Source organism: Xenopus tropicalis, chromosome 7, assembly GCF_000004195.4.
Source record: "Xenopus tropicalis strain Nigerian chromosome 7, UCB_Xtro_10.0, whole genome shotgun sequence".
Lineage (NCBI taxonomy): Eukaryota > Metazoa > Chordata > Amphibia > Anura > Pipidae > Xenopus > Xenopus tropicalis.
The window spans coordinates 25202303-25223549 of NC_030683.2; the positions used below are offsets into that span (position 1 = coordinate 25202303).

The following is a 21247-nucleotide window of genomic DNA, read 5'->3' on the forward strand; positions in this document are numbered from 1 at the left end:
AAGACAGAACTGAATGGGATATTTAAGAGCTGTTGAATCTCCTGGAGTCCAGGAGTGGGCAGGGGATTGCTTTCACCAATCTGTCTGCACTAGACTGAAACTTTTGAAACTGGTGTGTTGTTATTGGTTAGTCAAGGTACCTGCTTCCCATATTACTGCATCATTTCGAAATGCTAAAATTCTTCTCTGTACTTATCTGTAGAAGTCACAGGGACTGCTCTGATGAATATATTAAATAAATGTGCCTATACGCCTAGGTAACTGCTAGGAAGTTTCTCTATGTAACTGTTACTATTTACAGAATAATGTAAAACTCAAATAGGTTTCACAAATTTATTGACCGGAAAAACATTTAATAATTACATGTAGTCAACTTTTCAGAAGGGAAAGCCTTATTACATGCATTTCAACATTAAAAAAAATGTACAAAAATACTTCAATCCTTAGGAGCAAAAAAATTATTTTGTATAGAAGCAACAAGCCCATTCTTCTTCCAGTATAAAAAAAGACAGGTTAGAGAAGATAATCCTCCATTGCCAGCATTAAAATGGATTTATAAGTGCAGGACTGACGATGTAATGTGTCTGGGATATTCCATTTTCTGTTACAGACTATTAGGATTATCAGGGCTTTATACATGTTAAATGCAAAAGTATTTACTAAAAAAATATAGGAAACTACAATACTTTTATTTGAAGTGCCATTTGCTTCTTTAGGTGAACATTTCAACAATGGCACCATAGGACTGTTTCATTTGGCTTATAAGGGCTATTAAGGTTGGAGTGCATTTTGTGTTTGAAGAAAGTTTTGGTGTGTTAAACATTTTCTTGTCCTATTGAAATACGAGCTTTTGCGCTATTAACTAGAACCCGACACATTCTAGGCACTGCAGCAGCCACCCTTGCTGAATACTGCCATTTCTACATAGCATCAAAGGTAAAGTGGAACCTGGATCATGTTGGTTTTAGCTAGAACTGGTTTGTGGCACAGGGAGCTTTTCATGTAGATATTTCTTGCTCCCTTGTTCTGAAAAGTCAGACACAACGTGATTTTCTCCTCTCAGTATCCATTTTGTAGTAAGCAATCCCTCTATCCCCACAGGCCCTCGGGCATGGATCCTGGCTGTGCTGATTCCCACCTCCGCTCCTGCAACGTCAAACAGGATAAATCAAAGTACAATATACACAATAAACATATAATACACGAGAGCCATGAATATCATGTAAATATATATCCTTATAAACACAGTGCTTAGTGATGTCATCAGTTATGATGCATAACTAGTCACATGACTCACTGGTATTAGAAACAATGTACTCCCTGTTGTAAAATATGAGGATATTAGAAGTCAACTCAGGGTTCCATTACCTGAATAAAACACTCAGCCTTTGGCTTTTCGTGTCTTCATATGGTCATGGTACTCATCTGTGATTTAAAATATCCTTATATTTTTTAATAGGTGGTACATTATCCATTGTACATATATAGAAAGTAAGTAATATGGCACAGAGGTCCAAAGTCAGGATTATGTTCATCCCAAATAAAAGGTAGGAAGCATCAGAGAGGTCCTATAGGGTATCCATACAAAAAAGAGCTGGCATTTCCTGAATTTGATCAAACTGAATAATCAGAAGAACCCCCACAGAGAAAGACACAGCCAGAAGGTCCAACTCAAAGCATACTGAATTCTTCTAAAAGTCCACTGGTCAAGAGCAGGTTTAAGGGAGGTTAGCAAACATGATTTATATTTTGGTTTAGTGATGTGCAAATTAGAGCCGGCATCCACACAAAATATGTAGGGTTGCGGGTGGGTTCAAGCCGAACTCTTCCATCTGCCCTCCCCACCCACAATTCTACTATGCCCTGCTTCTACCTCCATCAGCCTCTTTTTATAGGTGTGCATCTGCTCCGCAGGGCAGGGCAGGTTTATAAATAGAGGTGAATTGCTGGGTCAGGTGTGGGTTGACTTTTTGTTGACCCACACATCACTGTTTTGGTTGGTGTAGATATTAAAGGAATGTTAAGAAATGAAAATGTAAAATCTTCATCACATCAATTAATCAACAATTAAAAATACAAATAAAAACATAAAGAAAAAAACAAACCAAGTCCAAATCGGTATCCATCAGAAAATCGAGTGCTGGTATTCCAGAACACACAAGCGCTATCCACGTGCTGCAGAAAATACTCCGCTGTTTGTTCTGGAAAATAGAATAGGAAAATTTTATCTATATGTCACTTAAAAATCCCTGTTATGGTAAAATGTTAAATGACTCCCTTAATAAGTCCCCTATAAATCCCCTACCTGCTAGGCTAGGGCCCCATGTTGGTTTTATTTATCAGCTCTAAATGTGCAGGTCATTATTTTGGAGTAGATAATTACCACTGACAGACTTGTCTAAGGTACAATTCCTGGCATCTTGTCAAAACAGATGAAATGGAGTAATGTAATAAAGATTCCAGGTTTGCTACAGATATAGGCACCCATAGCAACCAGCAGGTAGCATGTACTGGTCACCTGTTTTAAAGCAAACATCTAATTGGTTGCTATGGGTTACTACACCAAAAATTATGCCTGTTAATACATATGGTGGCCTCTATACTAGTTAACCTAAGACTGGCAAAGAGGATTATGTAGGAGATAAGAAAAGGTAACAGGAATATAAAAAGGCACATTAAAGTGATAAAGTCCATTTAAGAAAAATCATTATTGGATATAAACCAACTTATAAATAAGGTTTTATTTCATTATTATGGTACGTGTATTAAATGTTGTAATCAAAGTTAAAGGGGTGGTTCACCTTCAGGTTAAAATAATAACTTTTAGCATGTTACAGAATTATATATTTTTTTAATCATTTGCCTTCCTCTTCTGACTCTTTCCAGCTTTCAAAAGGGGGTCACTGACTCCAGCAGCCCAAAAACTATTCTCTGTGAAGCTACAATTTTATTGTTAACGTTACTTATAATCAATCATTTATCTTCTATTCATATTACTGACTCTCTTCAAATCACTGCCTGGTTGCTAGGTTAAGTGAACCCTAGCAATCAGATAGCTGCTGAAATTACAAACTGGAGAGCTGCTGAACAAAACGCAAAATAATTAAAAAAACACCCAAATAATAAAAAATGAAGACCAAATACAAATTTTCTCTGAATTGCACTCTCTACATCATACTAAAAGATAATTTAAAGGTGAACCACCCCTTTAATAGTAAAATACTTTTAGTATAGTAAAAGTTAATATATTATGCCAATTCAAGCTCAGAAGATATAAAATAGCAGAGAAGCCTGCTCACCATTCTCTGTGATAATAGCATCCGTGTGGGAACTTCCATACTTGTGAATATGCTCAATTGCATCCTGAACTCCATCCACAACTTCAAGGCAACACTCCAAGTCACCATATTCTGTCCGCAGAGATTTCACTTCTGAGGGGCTGAAGGTCAGGTAGGAGGCAAACCTTGGACCGGCATGGATTTTAACCTGCACAGAAAATTTAAAGCAGGCTTATAAGCGGTCATTAAAAGTGATCATTCTCCGTTTATTTGCATATATACATGGATACAGGCTGCTCTACTGCATGTCTTGGATAAAGGATCTCCTAAGGTGCCGTTAGATAATAGGGGCCTTCCCATTATATATGCGGTGTTAGTAATAAATATAAGTTCTAAGCAGAGCCACATTATTAGACTTTTCCTTGCTCTGCTGTGGCTGGTCAGCCAAACAGAACCACAGGTAAAATTCATTATAATCATATATTGTAAAAGTGCTCAGAAGAGCAGTCTGAACAATCCTACATGACTTGGTTTTGACAGCTTACATTCCCTTTAGACAAAATAATGCTCAGTGACTGGGGGTCGGTGAGATCAGGACCTCTTTGTTGGAACAGTAAGAATGTTCTAGGCTGGTACCTGTTCAACCCTCAGCATGTCAATGATCTGGTCAAACAGTGGGGTTCTCAGTATATCTCTATGGATGAGCAGTGTTTCCATTGCATTGCAAGCAGCTGGATATTCACACTTGGAGTCCCGCACTAGGAAAAACAAAAACAAGCATAAAAATGAATTACTTATTTATGGTTTTATTCCTTAGCAACACATTACATATCTCTCACTACTTCTGGTTTTCCTACTGAAAACTACAAGGTAGATTCCTGGGCCCAGAGCCATAAGCTGGCCATACATGTGGCGATCTGACGATGTTTCGTGCGACCGATGGTCGCATGAAACATCGTCAGATCCGCCACACACCATTCAGGGCTGAATCGGCAGGTAAGGAGGTAGAAACAATAGGATTTCTACCTCCTTCTGCCGATTCAGCGCTGAAGGGAGAATTTTGGTCAAGCGCCTTCTATGGCGCCCGATCAAAATTTTCAAACTGGTCCGATCGGCGAGTCGGCCGATATCAGCAGCTTCCTGCGATATCGGTCGACTCGCCGACATACCATACACGCACCGATATATCGTACGATATTATCGGTGCGTGTATGGCCACCTTTAGCCAACTGCGATATCGGTCAACTCGCCGACATACCATACACGCACCGATATATCGTACGATATTATCGGTGCGTGTATGGCCACCTTTAGCCAACTATCATATCAGCACGACTCTACTACCTTTAGATATGGCCCTTGCTAAATTTTGACACCTAAACCCTAAGCATTGCTCTACACTAGTGAACCCGGAATGATTCCATACTCACCGATTCTTGTGACTTTGTCAACACTTGCATCAGAATCCACATACACGTGGCATATTCCTTCACTGTGCCCCATCACGGGAATACCCTTGGCTGCTTTCTGAATGTCCCTGACCAATTGTGAGGAACCACGTGGTATGATCAGATCAATAAGTTTGTTTAAACGACAGAGGTCTTCAACTTCTTCTCTGGTGTTCACCTGAAAACAAAGGTTTGCCATTGATAAGATATGAAGGTAGCTTAGCCATGAAAGAGTACAGAAAGATATGATGCCCATGAGGATAGCAATTGAACATTTCCAGTGGTTTTAAAACATAGCAAAATCTATGCGATCTACCCCATACCCCACCTCTACCCCAAACCCCACTCCCTAGTCCTGTGTTAGCTACCCAGCCCCATTTTAACTGCTCCTTCATATTCCTCTTGCCAAGCTCTAAAACTCCTACTGCCCAGTTCTGCAAAGTCCTATATGGTACTACGGCTTATCCTTGAGGTTATGAAGGCTATTATCTTTTACTGTATGCAGAGGATGGCCCAGGAATGTATTAGGGCAAGGCCCCCCTTCTATCTTGCTGCACCACATTACATACACTGCATCTCTCATGAACCAAGCCAGTAAGAGAGGGGCCTCCTCATCCTGGATCTAATGACACAAGCAGTTTGTACTGTAGGATGCCAGTCAATCCCCATCAAGCAGGCAGCCAGCCACATTTCTCTGCCACTTTTACCTAGGCCTTCCCCTTTGGTGATGTCACTACCCCATGCCAACCACTAAAGTAACCAGGCTATCTGTGAAATCACCAGAGGTGAGGCAGGCCCAGTTTGTAAAAGACTGTTGCAATAAGGACATCTGTGACCAGTTAAAGGGGTGGTTCTGTTAACAATTTACTATGTAATGGAATTTTTGAATTATTTGCCTCCCCTCTTCTGCCTCTTTCAAATTTTCAAAAGGGGGTCTCTGACGCCACAGGCAAAAAACTATTGCTCTGGAAAGCTAAAGTCTCTTTTTCAACCCACTTCCTGGTTGTCAGGGCAAATAAGACCCTAGCAACCATATAGCTGTTGAAATAGCAAACTAAAGAGCTGCTGTGCAAAAAAATAAATAGCTGACAAGAATAAATACGCACCAACTGCACAGCGTCCCTGACTCCATGAAGAGACAATGCTTCCTGAGTCAGTCGGTAGAGTATCTGGTTGGTGTTGGCGGCCTCCTTTCCTCCTTTCAGAAGCAAACCATTCCCACTTGCAATGGCCAGTGCAGAAACCTAACAAGAGACAGAAATGATGGAATGTGGCAGATTTTTAAATAGCATAATTTAAGCTTTGATAGCAGAATAATTATTGTGTGTTAATTGACAGTATTGTGGGATTCAGTCAGGCTTAATGTGATGTCTGACACTATAACCGAGGGAAAAAACAGACACCACTGAGGGTGGTACATGCTCAGTGACTGCTGCAATTTCTCACCTGAGGAAGGCAGTCTGGTCTGGACTCAAAGATAACTAGAAGGACTCCAATAGGTACGGTCACTTCCTCCAGTTCCAGATCCTTGGCAATGCGTGTTCTGCGCAGCACTCGGCCTACACTATCTTGTGAAGAGGCAGCGATCTGCCGAAGCCCGATGGACAGACTGTTTAGCTTCGCTGTGGATAAGCTTAACCGTTTCAGCAAAGGAGCAGCCAATCTTCCTACAGGAGAAAGAAACAATTTCAAGACAGATTACAGCAGAGGTTTTCAAGTGATTTTTGGTTCAAGTCCCCATGTTCCATCACAAACTTGGTCAGGCCACCTACACAGGCCTCATATATGTCTCAATGATATATCTATATATAAAAAGGTTAGAAACCTTCCTTGCCTTTATTTCAGTTTCTACAATAAGAGAATATCATACCTTTATCTTCTGCCTCGTCCATGTCCTTCTTGTTAGCAGACAGAATCTCCTCTCTGTGGTCAGTCAGTAGGTCAGCCAAGTGAAAAATGATTTCAGCTCTCTTGTTTGGGGAGAAAGATGTATGCCACATAAAAAGGAGAAGTTAAAATGTGTAATAAAATGTCTAGAGAGAGAGAGGACATAGGTGAGATGATGTTTGTGTGCTTACTAACAACTAAAGATTCTAAAGGTGGTCTTATAAAAAAAAACAAAATTACCTGCTCAGGTAGCAAGGTTGCCAAGCTCCTACCACCTGTCCGTGCCATCTCTGCCTGCTGTTCCACAGTGGGACCTGCAAGACATATCAAGTAGTAACACTGAAGAGGAGATACCCAGTTATTATAAAGGTGGCATCACACAGAATGACCTAGTGATGAGATAGTGAGGGAACTGTTCTGCTGCTGTCTGGCACCAAATAAGACCCAGTTTAGGGCACCAATGTCAGCCCTTCATGTAGCATATCTGCCGATATTGGTCCTTTAGACCGATTTGGCAAATTATAAGCACCACCGGCAGCGCCAATACCCGCCATCTTAATTCGATTGTTTGGCCCTACGAGCAGATCTTACAGTGTATGGTCACCTTAAGTCCAAACTTTGTTTGGTTTATTTCTTGCAATACTTAATATAATTACCTGCTGGTTTCACTTCTGAAAAAAAGGTCCCAACTTTCTTCCCCTCCACAATATCAGTGATCACATGACCTGAGATCTTTGGGTGAGTGCCATTCGCAATAACAACAGAGGTACCGCCTTGTAGCGCCCATAAAGCTGCTTTCACCTGCAGATATGAAAATCCATAAATAACTTTTATCTAGATAACTGTTCTGTGTGCTGACAACACCACTCACAGGTGGGAACTAGGGCACAGAGTCAATGGAGTCAACTCAAGTCAGATCATTTAGAGAGGTCATTCTGTGAAGCAATGTTAACAATGGCTGCAGCTCCTGCTTAACTAAAAAAAGAATATAGAAATGCTGTACTTCATATACTAAACTTCCTGTACCATCGCAAGGGTTCAGTAGCTCAAAAACAGTAATTATGTATGCTTTATAAGGTGTCCACAGCAGCCCCCTATCTTCTGATTGTTAGGCCACCTTTACAGTGTCAGTGACGCTGCCATGCTTAGTGTGTTCTGGGCTGCTGTCAACAATTTAAACTGAATGGCCATTGTACTGTATCTATACTGTATATTGTCTGTCCATCGCTAATCTTAGTAACCTAACAACAGGCAGGAACTTTAAATCAGCAGAAAAGACTACTGGGGGCATCACTGGATACGTACATCTTCACACTGTTGAAGGCCTGTTAGAAAACCCCAAAACACTTAGATGTAGCATTTTTTAACCTGAATGCTAAGCTTTAGTTCACCTTTAAAACAAAAGATTCCTAAACAGTGACACTGCACTTTCCTTCACTATATTGGGGGGGTCAAGAAAGGCCCTTTTAAGCAACTACTGCAGTCAATATGTTTGCAATAGTGGAATTACAGCTGAGAGACGAATGTGACTATGTATTTATGTATTTGTACCTTTGTATGGGGCTAAAATGTTGAACCCTGAATTAAAAGGAATTCTAGAAATCACTGTCTTTGTAATTGGGTCCTGGTATTCTAAGCCCTGTAAAATGAATTCCACCTTTATTCCTTCCAGGATATCATACTGCATATACAGGCTACATGGTTGAGATATAGAAGGCAGCAATTATTGTGTGACCCTGATCATTCCTGTGTGGAGGGTTCCCCACAGCTCAAAAATGCATTAAAAAAAAAAAACAGAAGCAGATGGATAGGGGAATCGGAATGGGGAACCAGAAACCTTTTAAATAAATTAGCCATTGGTTCAGGATATCTCTGCGGTGTGGTCTTGCCCAAGCCAAACCAGGGAATAACACAAGAAGGATTAAACATATTTATCATCATTTTTTGAAGGATGTTCCTGCACAGTTACCATATTGCTTGCCTCAGTTACAGCATCTTTCAAAGTTTTATGTATTTATTTACAGGAAGACAGTACAAAAAAGGCAACATCCATAATACAGGGAACTCAAGATGAAAGGGATGTGAAGCAAACATTTTTTTTTCTATCTTTAAAATTACTCTAAACAACCCCTAGAATCAGTCTGATCTGGTTTCTGATTTATAAGTGGAAATCTCCAGCTTCGTTCCTCTTCTTCCTCATACAGCATGAAGCCCCGCCCCCTATTCCTGTTCAGCTGTGCTCATCTCAGGAGAGCCTTCTGTGCGTGCCTGACAGAGAAGAAGCTTTCTGTGCCCATAGATAACTGCCCGACTCACTGTGCATTCCTGGAAAGCTTCTTCTCTGTCAGGCATGCACAGAAGCCTCTCCTCTTAGGGTAGTCAGAAGAGATGAGGAGAGCTAAACAGGAAGAGGGGGTGGGGCTTCACTCTGTACCAGGAAGTAGAGGAAAGGAAGCTTTCACTGTTTAAGACAGCAGCTGCCATTTTAGCTTGGTCTTCATAGCTTCCTGCTGTATAGCTCTAGCCTCTATAGCTCAGATTACACATTCCTAAGGGAGGGAGGAGCAGCAGAGGGGAGAGAGGAGAGAACTGCCCCAGGAATTAAGGGGCAGAGGGGCAGAGAAGAAGTCAGATACCCTAAGAACATGTTTACAAAACATGTAATCTTGTGTTTCTTTTGATAGAGGACTCAGTGCAGCGTTTCTGTGAGTGCTTATGGCTGTATTTACACAGACCTTTCCGATAGTTTTTACTTTTCCTTCTCCTTTAAAGCCAACAAACATGAAATTGCCTCTAGTCAAATTTTAGCTACGGCATATCCCAATGACAGCTACAATAACTCTATATATTCGCAAGAAAAAAAGATATGGCACCTCCCTACTAATATAAGGGTACAATGCAATTAAAAAAGGGATATCTTATCCTGAAACCAGATATCCAGAATGCTCAGAATTATGGGAAGACCATCTCCCATAGAGTCATTTTTTTTTTTTTTTTTTTAAATAGACTTAAAGTATGGTGATCCAAATTACAGGAAAAAAACTGTTATCTGGCCCCAAGCATTCCTATACTTGTAATAACCTGCATTAAATTATTGCAAAAAGATAAGTACCCCTTATATATCCATTGCAATTGATGTTGTTTTTGTTCGTTTGTCTGTAAACAAATATCGGATTGTCTGAATTATAGGATGTCTTTTTCTCTGTAATAATAAAACAGTACCTGTACTTGATCCCAACTAAGATATAATTACCCCTTATTGGGGGCAGAACAGCCCTATTGGGTTTATTTCATGGTTAAATGATTCCTTTTTCTCTGTAATAATAAAACAGTACCTGTACTTGATCCCAACTAAAATATAATTACCCCTTATTGGGGGCAGAACAGCCCTATTGGGTTTATTTAATGGTTAAATGATTCCCTTTTCTCTGTAATAATAAAACAGTACCTTGTACCTGATCCCAACTAAGATATAATTACCCCTTATTGGGGGCAGAACAGCCCTATTGGGTTTATTTAATGGTTAAATGATTCCCTTTTCTCTGTAATAATAAAACAGTACCTTGTACCTGATCCCAACTAAGATATAATTACCCCTTATTGGGGGCAGAACAGCCCTATTGGGTTTATTTCATGGTTAAATGATTCCTTTTTCTCTGTAATAATAAAACAGTACCTGTACTTGATCCCAACTAAGATATAATTACCCCTTATTGGGGGCAGAACAGCCCTATTGGGTTTATTTCATGGTTAAATGATTCCTTTTTCTCTGTAATAATAAAACAGTACCTGTACTTGATCCCAACTAAGATATAATTACCCCTTATTGGGGGCAGAACAGCCCTATTGGGTTTATTTAATGGTTAAATGATTCCCTTTTCTCTGTAATAATAAAACAGTACTTGTACTTGATCCCAACTAAGATATAATTACCCCTTATTGGGGGCAGAACAGCCCTATTGGGTTTATTTAATGGTTAAATGATTCCCTTTTCTCTGTAATAATAAAACAGTACTTGTACTTGATCCCAACTAAGATATAATTACCCCTTATTGGGGGCAGAACAGCCCTATTGGGTTTATTTCATGGTTAAATGATTCCCTTTTCTCTGTAATAATAAAACAGTACTTGTACTTGATCCCAACTAAGATATAATTACCCCTTATTGGGGCAGAACAGCCCTATTGGGTTTATTTAATGGTTAAATGATTTCCTTTTCTCTGTAATAATAAAACAGTACCTGTACATGATCCCAACTAAGATATAATTACCCCTTATTGGGGGCAGAACAGTCCTATAGGGTTTAATTTAATGATTAAATTTTTTTTTTGGTAAACAAAGTATAGAGATCCAAATTATGGAAAGACCCCTTATCCACAAGACCCCAGGTCCTAAGCATTCTGGAAACCGGTCCCATACCTGTACAGTGTTTGAAACTTGTTCCATTAATGCTATTTATTGAACGCCTCTATCTGCGTAATACTGAGCACAGAGCATGTGACCAAACTCCCAACCCCTTTGCGTAGGCAAAACAGAATTCTTTGCAAGACAGTTACAGTATATTCTGCCAAAAAAGCAGCTGTTATTGTAGTTATAAAGATAAACTGGAGTCTTGCCCTCTGGATACATGCGCTCAGTGTTGGACTGTTCAGTGTGGGAAGCCAAAGGCTAATAAGGAAAATACTTTGATTAAATATTTGCAGGCCTAAATACTTTTTGAACTATAGCAGGATGATTAATGGATATCCTTCACTTTATGTAACTGTTGTGAGTATTAAAAAAAAATGTGAGGCAAAATGTGACTTTGTTCCAGGATCCTGCTTTCATATGTTTAAAGGACTAGTAACACCAAAAAATGAAAGTATTTTTAAAGTATTCAAAATAAAGTGCCCTGCACTGGTGTGTTTGCTTAGGAAATGTTTCTACGGTGTACAGGTATGGGATCCTTTGTCCAGAAAGCTCCAACTTACGGGAAAGTCATCTCCCACAGACTCTATTTTAACCAATTAATTCAAAATGTTAAAACATATACCAGCACCTTGTACTTGATCCTAACTAAGACATGCGTAATGCTTACTGGAGGCAAAGCAATATTGGGTTTATTTAATGTTTAAGTTATTTTTAGTTAATTTAAGGTATGGAGAATCACATACCTGTATATAAAAAAGCTGCTATGTATCCATGGGGGTAGCTATTCAGCCTGAAAAAAGGGTCAGGTTACATAGCAGAAAGCAGATCAGCTTTGTAAAATACAATGGTGTTCTACAGAGCTTATCTGTTATCTGCTATAACCTGCGCCATTTAGCCCTATTTTAACTGCCCCCATGGCTACACAGCAGTTTGTTTAGCTACACTATTATAGTTCTTCCGAAGCAAACAGACCTGTTTTACCAATGCAGGGCAACAGTACATTATATATTAATCACTTTAAAACACTTATTCTTTTGGCACTACTGTTCCTTTAAGGCAGTTAAAGCAATCCAAGAACAATATGGAACTGAGACTAACTGCTTCAAGGGTCAAACGGGGAAATAAAAGCAAAGGAGCATAGTTGTTTACCGAGAAAGGAGGTGAAGAGATAGAAGAGCAGAGGGCTGAAGCTCGAGCCTTGTAGGGCTGCAATGGAAAGGGGGAGGGTAGAGGAAGATTTACCAAACAGAACAGGAATCCTTTTTTTTTTTAATGTTTTCCAATTATCAACTGAAAATGTGATTTAAATTAGAAATACATAAATCAAACACTTCTGTTTAGATACACAAAATCTATTATTATATTTCTAATTATGAGACAATGTTAAAGCAGCACAGTCCATGTGCAATGAGACTTGTATAGCTACCTAGGGCTATAATACAATGAAGTGGGCTTCCTTTTCCCTCTATGCAGTAGTAGTCAGGCTATTTTCCCTAAATAAGGCATTTTTTCCCCAAATACTTTGGGGTGTGGCATTAATAGTCAATACCAGGTAAAGGATCCATTCTCCGAAAAACCCGTCATCCAGAAAGCTTGAAATATGAGTAGGCCATCTCCCATAGACTGCATTTTAATCAAATAATTCAAAATTCAATATATTTTCTTTTTCTCTGTAATCATAAAACAGTACCTTGTACTTGATCCCAACTAAGATATAATTACCCCTTATTGGGGGCAGAACAGCCCTATTGGGTTTATTTCATGTTAAAATTATTTTTTAGTAGACAAAAGTATAGAGATCTAAACTACAAAAAGATCCAATATCTGGAAAACCCTAGGTCCCAAGCATTCTGGATAATAGGCCCATACCAGTACAATGATAAATGTTATTAGAGAACATACCATACATGCTGTGGGTTACTGCATAACCCCTTTAATGTTTAGTCTAGCTGTAAAGGAATCATTACTTATGACTGTAGGATTTTGCCACAAATATCTGTCAAATATTACAAATAAAGTGATACTAATACACCCTTTTACAAGAGGTCTTTCAAGTACCTTTGCCTCCATGCCTCCCATACCAACTCGAGATTTGGTTCCAAAGGTCACCGACTGCTGGTCTCCAGGATAAAAGATGTCTATGAGTTTAGCGTCATCTGACCCCGGTGGACTGTCAAACAGTCCTGAAATACAAGCAGTGGGAAGACATACTGACAGAACGCAATGTGAGAATCAGAGATGGTGCAAATTATAGCAAATAAATGGCCCAATGAATGGAACCAGTTGGACAGAACCGCCCTACAGGAAAGTGCAAGAGGTGTATCATGTACCTTCTACATCAGACAACACGATTATCAGGTCAGCTTTCATTTCAACAGCCAGTCGAGCAGCCAGACTATCATTGTCCTTAATGCTGATTACCTGTAAAAAACCTAAGGTCAGAGCATGGAATGATCATTGCACCCACTGGAGGCAAACAAACTGGTGTGAACTAGTGAAAGTAAAAAAAAAAAAAGGAAAACCCAGCAATCCAAAAGGAAGTAAACGCAGAAGTCACACAGTTAATAAACAACATAAAGCAGAGGGTTAAAAGAAAGAGGCAAGCAATAAAACAAAGGGCTAGTTATGCTAGCAATGGGCTGAAGCTAAAGCAAGTTAGTGCAGCCACTCCATACTTAGCGCACAGGAACTCACACCAAGAAAAGGAAATCAAATTAAAGGCTTTTATGGCACATACAGAACGTGATGCATCACGGGCTGCCGCAGAGGGTCCAACATTCAGCCCCCCATCTGCATTTTCCAATCATTAGCCATCAGGAAGATCAGAGTTATATTGGTGTCCCTTCAAATTGTGGAAGTAATAACCATAATAAAAATCCCTTATCTGCCTATTTGTCTTTACAAGTAAGGATGGGGAAATCAATGATAAAAGCTGCAGACAGAGTTAGCAGCTTACTGGCCCACTGATGGGGCCATCTGACATGTACGGGGCCATCCGGTCTCCCCTTTGTCCCCCCTTTGAGGGTTGGTATTTTTGTCCTAGATACTGTTGCAGGGTACCTACTGTGTTACCATTATTATCACACTAACCTTCTGTTAACTGGGGCCCCAGCTAAGTGTTGGACTGCAAAGGAAGGGGGAACTTGAACCCAAAAAGAATAAAAATGTCTCTCATATATACATCACCATTTTCCAGCAGGAATGCAGATAAGCAACCATGCACTATATGCACTACGAGGGAAACAGCTCTGCATGCAGGGTGCACCCGCAGGAATACTTTACCCACATTTACCCCCTGCAGATCACTATTGGGTTCTGGAGGAGGAACCACTGCGTCATTGGTGTTTATGATGGGAACAATGTTCATTCGAAGCAGCTCGTGTAAAGTGCCGTTTAAATTCCTCCGTTTTTGCTCATCGTGGAAATCGAGGTTTGTTACTAAAATCTGAAAACACCAGAACAGATAAGAGTCAGGCAAGCACATTGTGCAGGGTATACAGTTACGCACATATATAGTTGGCTGGCACATTATACACAGTTATCTACAGGCCTGCCCCCCAATCTGACAACCCTACCCACACACTGCCCTGATCCGCAGAAACCACCCCTTTTACAGCAGTCCAGGCACCAGGTGGCAGTGCTGCAGCCCTGCTTGCAAACAATAACAAAAACTATAGTTTTTTGTTTTTTTTTATAAAAACAGTCAGCTGAAGGAATTTACAACACAAAAAAGTCCCCATAATGCTCTTACCTGAGCAGCACAAATACTGTACTGTGTAAACATTGCTTCATATAGCGCCATGAGTCCACTCTGGCCGGCCGCGGCACAAGCACGGGCTTCCAACACTGGAACTTGCTGGAGAGAGCAGATATAGAAACACATCAAGCTTTGCTCAACTAATAACTGTACCTCCCAGTACCGGCATAACTATGGATCCCTGTGCACCACCTAAAACCCATACCTGCCTGTCCGACGCACAAAAAATATGGAGGTCAGGAATGTGCAATAGGTGAGAATGGGTTTTGCTTCATTTATGTTACACCCGTCTCCTCCACATTAACAGTCACTTACCATATCTTTCAGCTGGTTCTGCCCTGAGTGCAAGGCTTGGCGCACACTCTGTGACAAGAGGATTTCATGGCGCAGGCGTTGCTTTCCAAATGCCACAGCACCACTGGTAACGATCATCATCTCTCTGCCCTGGTTCTGCAGCACAGACACCTGGGGGGAAGTAGCTTCTATCAACCTTTGTATTTTTATAAGCCTTATGTACAAACCACTGATATAGACTGTAATAAAGGGGGAGTGAAGAGTCTACAAGCCTTTAATGCTGGTGATACATGACTTGCTGTTTAAAGGGGAACTCCGACTTTCAAACTAAAACTTGTTAAAGAGCGCCACACAACACAGAAACCCGTTATATACCCATCACTGTATCTGTTACTTTAAAAAGTATGAATAAATATTTTTATAAGCTGAAATTTCTTCTCCTTCTGTATCATTTGAAATCCTGGCGGGGGAGGAGGAACTAAAAGATTGGTGTTACAAATTGTAACAAATTCTCCACAGCTTACACACAGCATGCAGGAACTACATAACCCACAATGCATTGTACTGTGATGTTCCTTACCTTACTGACATCATGTGTGCAGGGAATTATGGGATATGTGGGATATGGAGGATGCAAACTGAAGGCAGGCTGAGGACAGTCGACTACTGTTACATTTTATTTCAGTCCCAAAGTAGTCACCCAGATCAGCAGGAGAACAGGGGGCGGGGCTTAGGGAACTGTTCCCAACCAAATTATTACATTAAAAATCACGAAAAGGCTGCACATTATTAAAATAATGTATATTGCAAAGTTGCTTGAAATTATGGTTACTTTTCAATAAGCTTAAATTGCAGTTGGGTGAAGTTCCCCTTTAAATACAGGACTATTAAACCAGAAACTACAGGACTATTAAACCAGAAAAGAACAGCCGAGTTGAGCATTTGCAGAGGAGAAAACACTGATGCAAATCTATTTATTTTTATTGTGCAAGTGACGTTTACACGTGTACATTATGTTCTGTACATGAAATCTCATTATCACTATAAGAAGCAAACTTTCCCCTACCTGTTCTACAATAGAAGCCAGCCTCCCAAGAGCTAAGCCGCACTCATCCCCTCTTGTCACTACTGCGCTTCCCAGCTTCACGACGATTCGCTTGGCATGCTTTAGCTCACTGCGGTGGGCAAATGGCTTCCCATGAGAGCGCATATGTGGCACCGTGATGAAAGGGATATTGCTCCAATGACGGGCTGTCTGATGAGTAGAGCCAGGGAAATCTAGCAGAGGGAAAACATTATTGCATTTAATCACTAAGGGTGATTTAATAAACAGCACTAAGTTTGCCCAGGTGCAGTAACCCATAGCAACCTGATTTTCAACCAGATATTGGTCAGGTAGGGGCCCCATGCACAGGCAGATAAGCTGCCAAATCGGTATAAAGGACTAGAATCGGCAGCTTGTATCTGCCCGTGTATGGCCACCTTAAATCATGGCTACTGCCATCAAAAATATACGTGGATAATTGATAATGTGGCTACTAGAGGCGGAGGCAAAAACTAAATGATGTTGCACACTAACATTAATCATAAGCAGATGTCGACTTTGCAACTGAATGAAAACAAATGCTGAATTTATCTGAAAAGACCAGCAACGCCAAAAATCTGTATATCAAAGTAATTAAAATATAATGTAGTGTTGCCCTGCACTGGTAAAACTGGTGTGTTTGCTACAGACTAATATAGTTTACATAAATAAGCTGCCATGTAGCCACATGGGCAACTATTCAAACTGGTAAAAAGGAGAAAAGTCAAAGGTTACATACAGATACAGTCTGTAAAATACAATGGTGATTTACAGAGCTTATCCGTTATCTGTTATGTAAATCTGTGCCATTTAGCCCTGTTTCAGTTTGAATACCTGCTCCCATATACACACACAGCACCTATATTAGCCTTTCTGAAGTAAATACACAACTTTTACCAGTGCAGGGCAACAGTATATTATATTTAAATGACGTTGATACACTTTTATTGTTGGGTGTTAGGGTTTCTTAAACAGAAACTGTGCATTGCACTTGTATTCTGCTTCTTATCCCAGTTCCTACAGAATCAGCACTTTCACTGTATAGTGTTATCTACACTCAGTAAATATATCCCATCTGTCTGTTAATATTGACACAGGGGCAGAGTAGCAATATCAATTCAATGTAAATAGTGCGCTTTCATAAAGGCTAATGGAAAGCAATACAAGATATGCTAGTTTTCTTAAGGTGGCCATACACAGGCAGATTTCAGTTCCTGACTTGGGTCCTTCAGAACAATTCAGCAGCTTCTCTACCCGTGTATGGGCACCCCTGATGGGCCTACCTGACCGACATCTGGCCAAAATTGGCCAGATCTCAATTGGCAGGCCATATATCCACCCTAGGACCAAACCATCGTCTTAGCCCAATATCGCCCATTAGGAGAAGATCAGATTGTTTGGTGAGCTCGCCAAACAAGCAGGTCTTAAAGGACAAGGAAAGGCTAAGTCACTTGGGGGTGCCAAAATGTTAGGCACCCCCAAGTGACTTTAATCGCTTACCTTGTACCCCGGGCTGGTGTCCCTGTTAAGAGAAAACAGCACCAGCCCGGGGTACCTGTAGCGATGCGCTTCCTCCTTCCGGCTTCGTTTAGCTGCGACTGTACAATAGGCGCATGCGCAGTAGAATGAAAAGCCGACTTCTCTGTTAAAGACTTTTCACTCTACTGCGCATGTGCGCGCATGCGAACCAGGAAGAAGGAAGCGCTGCAGGTACCCCGGGCTGGTGCTGTTCTCTCCCAGGGGCACAAGGTAGGCGATTTAAGTCACTTGGGGATGCCTAACATTTTGGCACCCCCAAGTGACTTTGCCTTTCCATGTCCTTTAAGGTGGCCATACACTGCAAGATTCTCCCGATATGCTACCGGGCTAATTCGATCATTTGGCCCTAGGACCAAATTAACATGGTTGGCTTAGGAGAGGTTGATCCAACGTAAAAAAAAAAAACTCCTGGTCGAGATCTGCACAATTTTTAGGCCAGATGCCGTTCAGAGAGGCCTGTCAGTGGTGCCCATACAGGGGCGGATAAGCTGCTGAATTCGTCTAAAGGGCCGATATTGGCAGCTAAAATTGCCCCGTGTATAGCCACCTTTACTCTATTTTCACAGTAAGAATATTGTGCAGAATACTTTATTCAGTGGTCTGCAAACCACTACCCGTTCTTAATAAACAAACATATGGACAAAGAGTCTGTAAATACTCACGTAACAAGTTGGAAGAAGCCGTGCTTCGTACCCGTGCAAGGAGGCATCTGGCAGAGGTGCCCACGCAGGAACTCAGAGCAGCCCGATGCAACATTTTCGTACTCTTAAATTAAACAAAACAGGAAATATAACCAGAGCAGACTAGCACCGGTGTGATCTTCAAGCCTCCTCTGCCAATTAGCCCCTGTTATTTTTGCAAAAACAAGCTTTGAGTATATTCATTGTGTGCAGAATAAATAATACAAAGAAATTTGAATCTATATAAAACATTCTCACTTTTTTCAAGTTGGAAATCTTTGCTAAAATAGCTGTTTTGGGCAGAGCGCAGTTTAGTTCCAATATGAGCCCTACTGCTGATGCTGCCAGGCTGCCTGCACGGCACTCAGAGCTTACACTAAGCCGGCAACTAACGTGACCACCAAACAAGATGATGAAACCCAGAGAGGAGTTACAGCACTCCCTGCGGCTGCCAGCAGAGTACACAGGCCAAGGGAAATACAAACCCACAAAATTAGACGTAACCATGGTAACACAAGCAATACTTTTTTTGCAAGAGATCAAACGAAAGAGAAAAAATGGAAGCCTCTTATTAAGATAACTCAGGCTGCTCACAACACAAATATACCAACCATGCTGTCTAAAGAATGTATAACGTTAATTAATCTGTAGCAACATGTGGAAACTGTGCCCTGTAGAATTTGCCCAAGTGAATTTTAGAAGAGTTATAAATCCTGGTGGGGGGCAGATGCTAAAGTGGCATAAACTGACTGCAGGAGATACTGCCACCTCATTCCCATCACTGCCTCTATTCTCACCTCTACCAAATCCTGTCCATCACTGCCACCTCTCCTTTATATGTTGTACCTATTAATTGCTCCATTCCAGTTGTCCCTGCCAATACCCCTTGCTCCCAACACTGCCCCAATCCCACCTCTTCCAAAATCTCTCACACCCATCACTGGCACCTTTCCCAAATATCCCTTGCACCCATCACTGGCACCTTTCCTGAATTCCCTTGCACCCATCACTGGCACCTTTCCCGAATATCCCTCGCACCCATCACTGGCACCTTTCACAAGTATCCCTTGCACCCATCACTGGCACCTTTCCCAAATATCCCTTGCACCCATCACTGGCACCTTTCCCAAATATCCCTTGCACCCATCACTGGCACCTTTCCCAAATATCCCTTGCACCCATCACTGCCACCTTTCCCAAATATCCCTTGCACCCATCACTGCCACCTTTCCCAAATATCCCTTGCACCCATCACTGCCACCTTTCCCAAATATCCCTTGCACCCATCACTGGCACCTTTCCCGAATATCCCTCGCACCCATCACTGGCACCTTTCACAAGTATCCCTCACACCCATCACTGGCACCTTTCCCAAATATCCCTTGCACCCATCACTGGCACCTTTCCCAAATATCCCTTGCACCCATCACTGGCACCTTTCCCAAATATCCCTTGCACCCATCACTGGCACCTTTCCCAAATATCCCTTGCACCCATCACTGGCACCTTTCCCAAATATCCCTTGCACCCATCACTGGCACCTTTCCCAAATATCCCTTGCACCCATCACTGGCACCTTTCCCAAATATCCCTTGCACCCATCACTGGCACCTTTCCCGAATACCCCTTGCACCCATCACTGGCACCTTTCCCAAATATCCCTTGCACCCATCACTGGCACCTTTCCCGAATATCCCTTGCACCCATCACTGGCACCTTTCACAAGTATCCCTCGCACCCATCACTGGCACCTTTCCCAAATATCCCTTGCACCCATCACTGGCACCTTTCCCAAATATCCCTTGCACCCATCACTGGCACCTTTCCCAAATATCCCTTGCACCCATCACTGGCACCTTTCCCGACTATCCCTTGCACCAATTCCCACTCACTGACACCTACACATCAATGCCCCCATTCCCAATTCTAATCACAACACAGCCCTATTCCCAGCATTCCTGAATACCCCTCGCATCCATCATTGCCACATCCTCACCTTTCCTAAACACCCCTCATCATCACAACAAAGGCTTAATTACTGATCATTACCAACCCCAATATACCACACCCCAAATAAACTATTACCAGCCCCTTCTCTCCGAAAAGACCCTTTTGCCAGACCAAAGCCACCACTTCCTTATTATCACTTACCCCTTTCCCCCAACCACCAGCCCCAACCTGCCCCTCCTAATACAGATGATCAATCACCCATGCTTCCCCGGGGCCCTTTAAACCCGATAACCCTTTCCCAGTCTTCTGGGCTCACCTATCCAGCCTGCTCTCCGCTCCGGCTATTCTCAAAGCCCCACTAGGCTCCTTGCGCAGCCCTTCCGCACACACACAGTGACGTATCCCTGACACCGCGTTCAGAACCACAACGCTGCGCTATTTACGGATCTTTCCTTCAGTGCAAAGAAACGCAGCTCACAATATTGTTTCTGGAATCGCCGTAAAGATTCACGTGGCGTGTTTGAGTTACGTGGCTCCTGGGCGGGGCTTGCACGGCTGCCTCATGTTAGAGGTGGGAGGGGCTTTCTCGCCTATAGGTTGTGAGGCGGCAAATCTGTGCTTAGATTACTGGGTCAGGTGTTATCAGCTATCAATCAGTGTCTGTAAAGCCGTCAGTGCCAGCCTGGGTGCGACATAGCGCTCATGTTAGAAAGTGCCCTCTGTGTGGTGGGTGTTACATAGAGAGAAGCCCTATTAACGGGGAACTCTTAAAGGTCCCCCACACAACCGCTAATATACCTATCACTGTAATCTGTTCCTTCGAAAAGTATGAGTAAACACAATTTTTATTTGCTGAGATCCAGCTTCAAACCAGTTCTTCTCTTTCTGTATCATTTGAAATCCTGGCAGGGGAGGAGCAG

The 21247-nt window shown here is 41.7% G+C and overlaps 1 protein-coding gene across 9 annotated transcripts; it reads right to left on the minus strand.

Moving 5' to 3' along the window:
• Positions 1-319: 319 nt before the first annotated feature.
• aldh18a1 (aldehyde dehydrogenase 18 family member A1) lies at positions 320-20850 on the minus strand. Of its 9 annotated transcripts, none has more exons than XM_018095407.2 (19): positions 20806-20850; positions 18360-18462; positions 16141-16352; positions 15096-15245; positions 14775-14879; positions 14310-14468; positions 13354-13444; positions 13082-13206; positions 12173-12229; positions 7270-7414; positions 6854-6927; positions 6597-6696; positions 6173-6393; positions 5833-5970; positions 4709-4904; positions 3915-4036; positions 3300-3486; positions 2106-2201; positions 320-1146 (listed from the first exon to the last, which is right to left on the minus strand). In XM_018095407.2, the coding sequence occupies exons 2-19, from the start codon at positions 18451-18453 to the stop codon at positions 965-967; spliced, it is 2454 nt and encodes an 817-aa protein (XP_017950896.1). In that variant the 5' UTR covers positions 18454-18462; positions 20806-20850; the 3' UTR covers positions 320-964.
• Between the last annotated feature and the right edge of the window lie 397 nt (positions 20851-21247).

Bases quoted from the DNA above. Each gene is read 5' to 3' on its own strand.
- aldh18a1 (XM_018095401.2), bottom strand. From the start codon at position 18,884: ATGGTTACGTCTAATTTTGTGGGTTTGTATTTCCCTTGGCCTGTGTAC. The intron at 14,880-15,095 runs GTAAGTGACTGT...TGCTCTCTCCAG, and splicing joins AGAACCAGCTGAAAGATATG to CAAGTTCCAGTGTTGGAAGC. The intron at 4,905-5,832 runs GTGCGTATTTAT...CTTTGTTTTCAG, and splicing joins TCAGGGACGCTGTGCAGTTG to GTGAACACCAGAGAAGAAGT.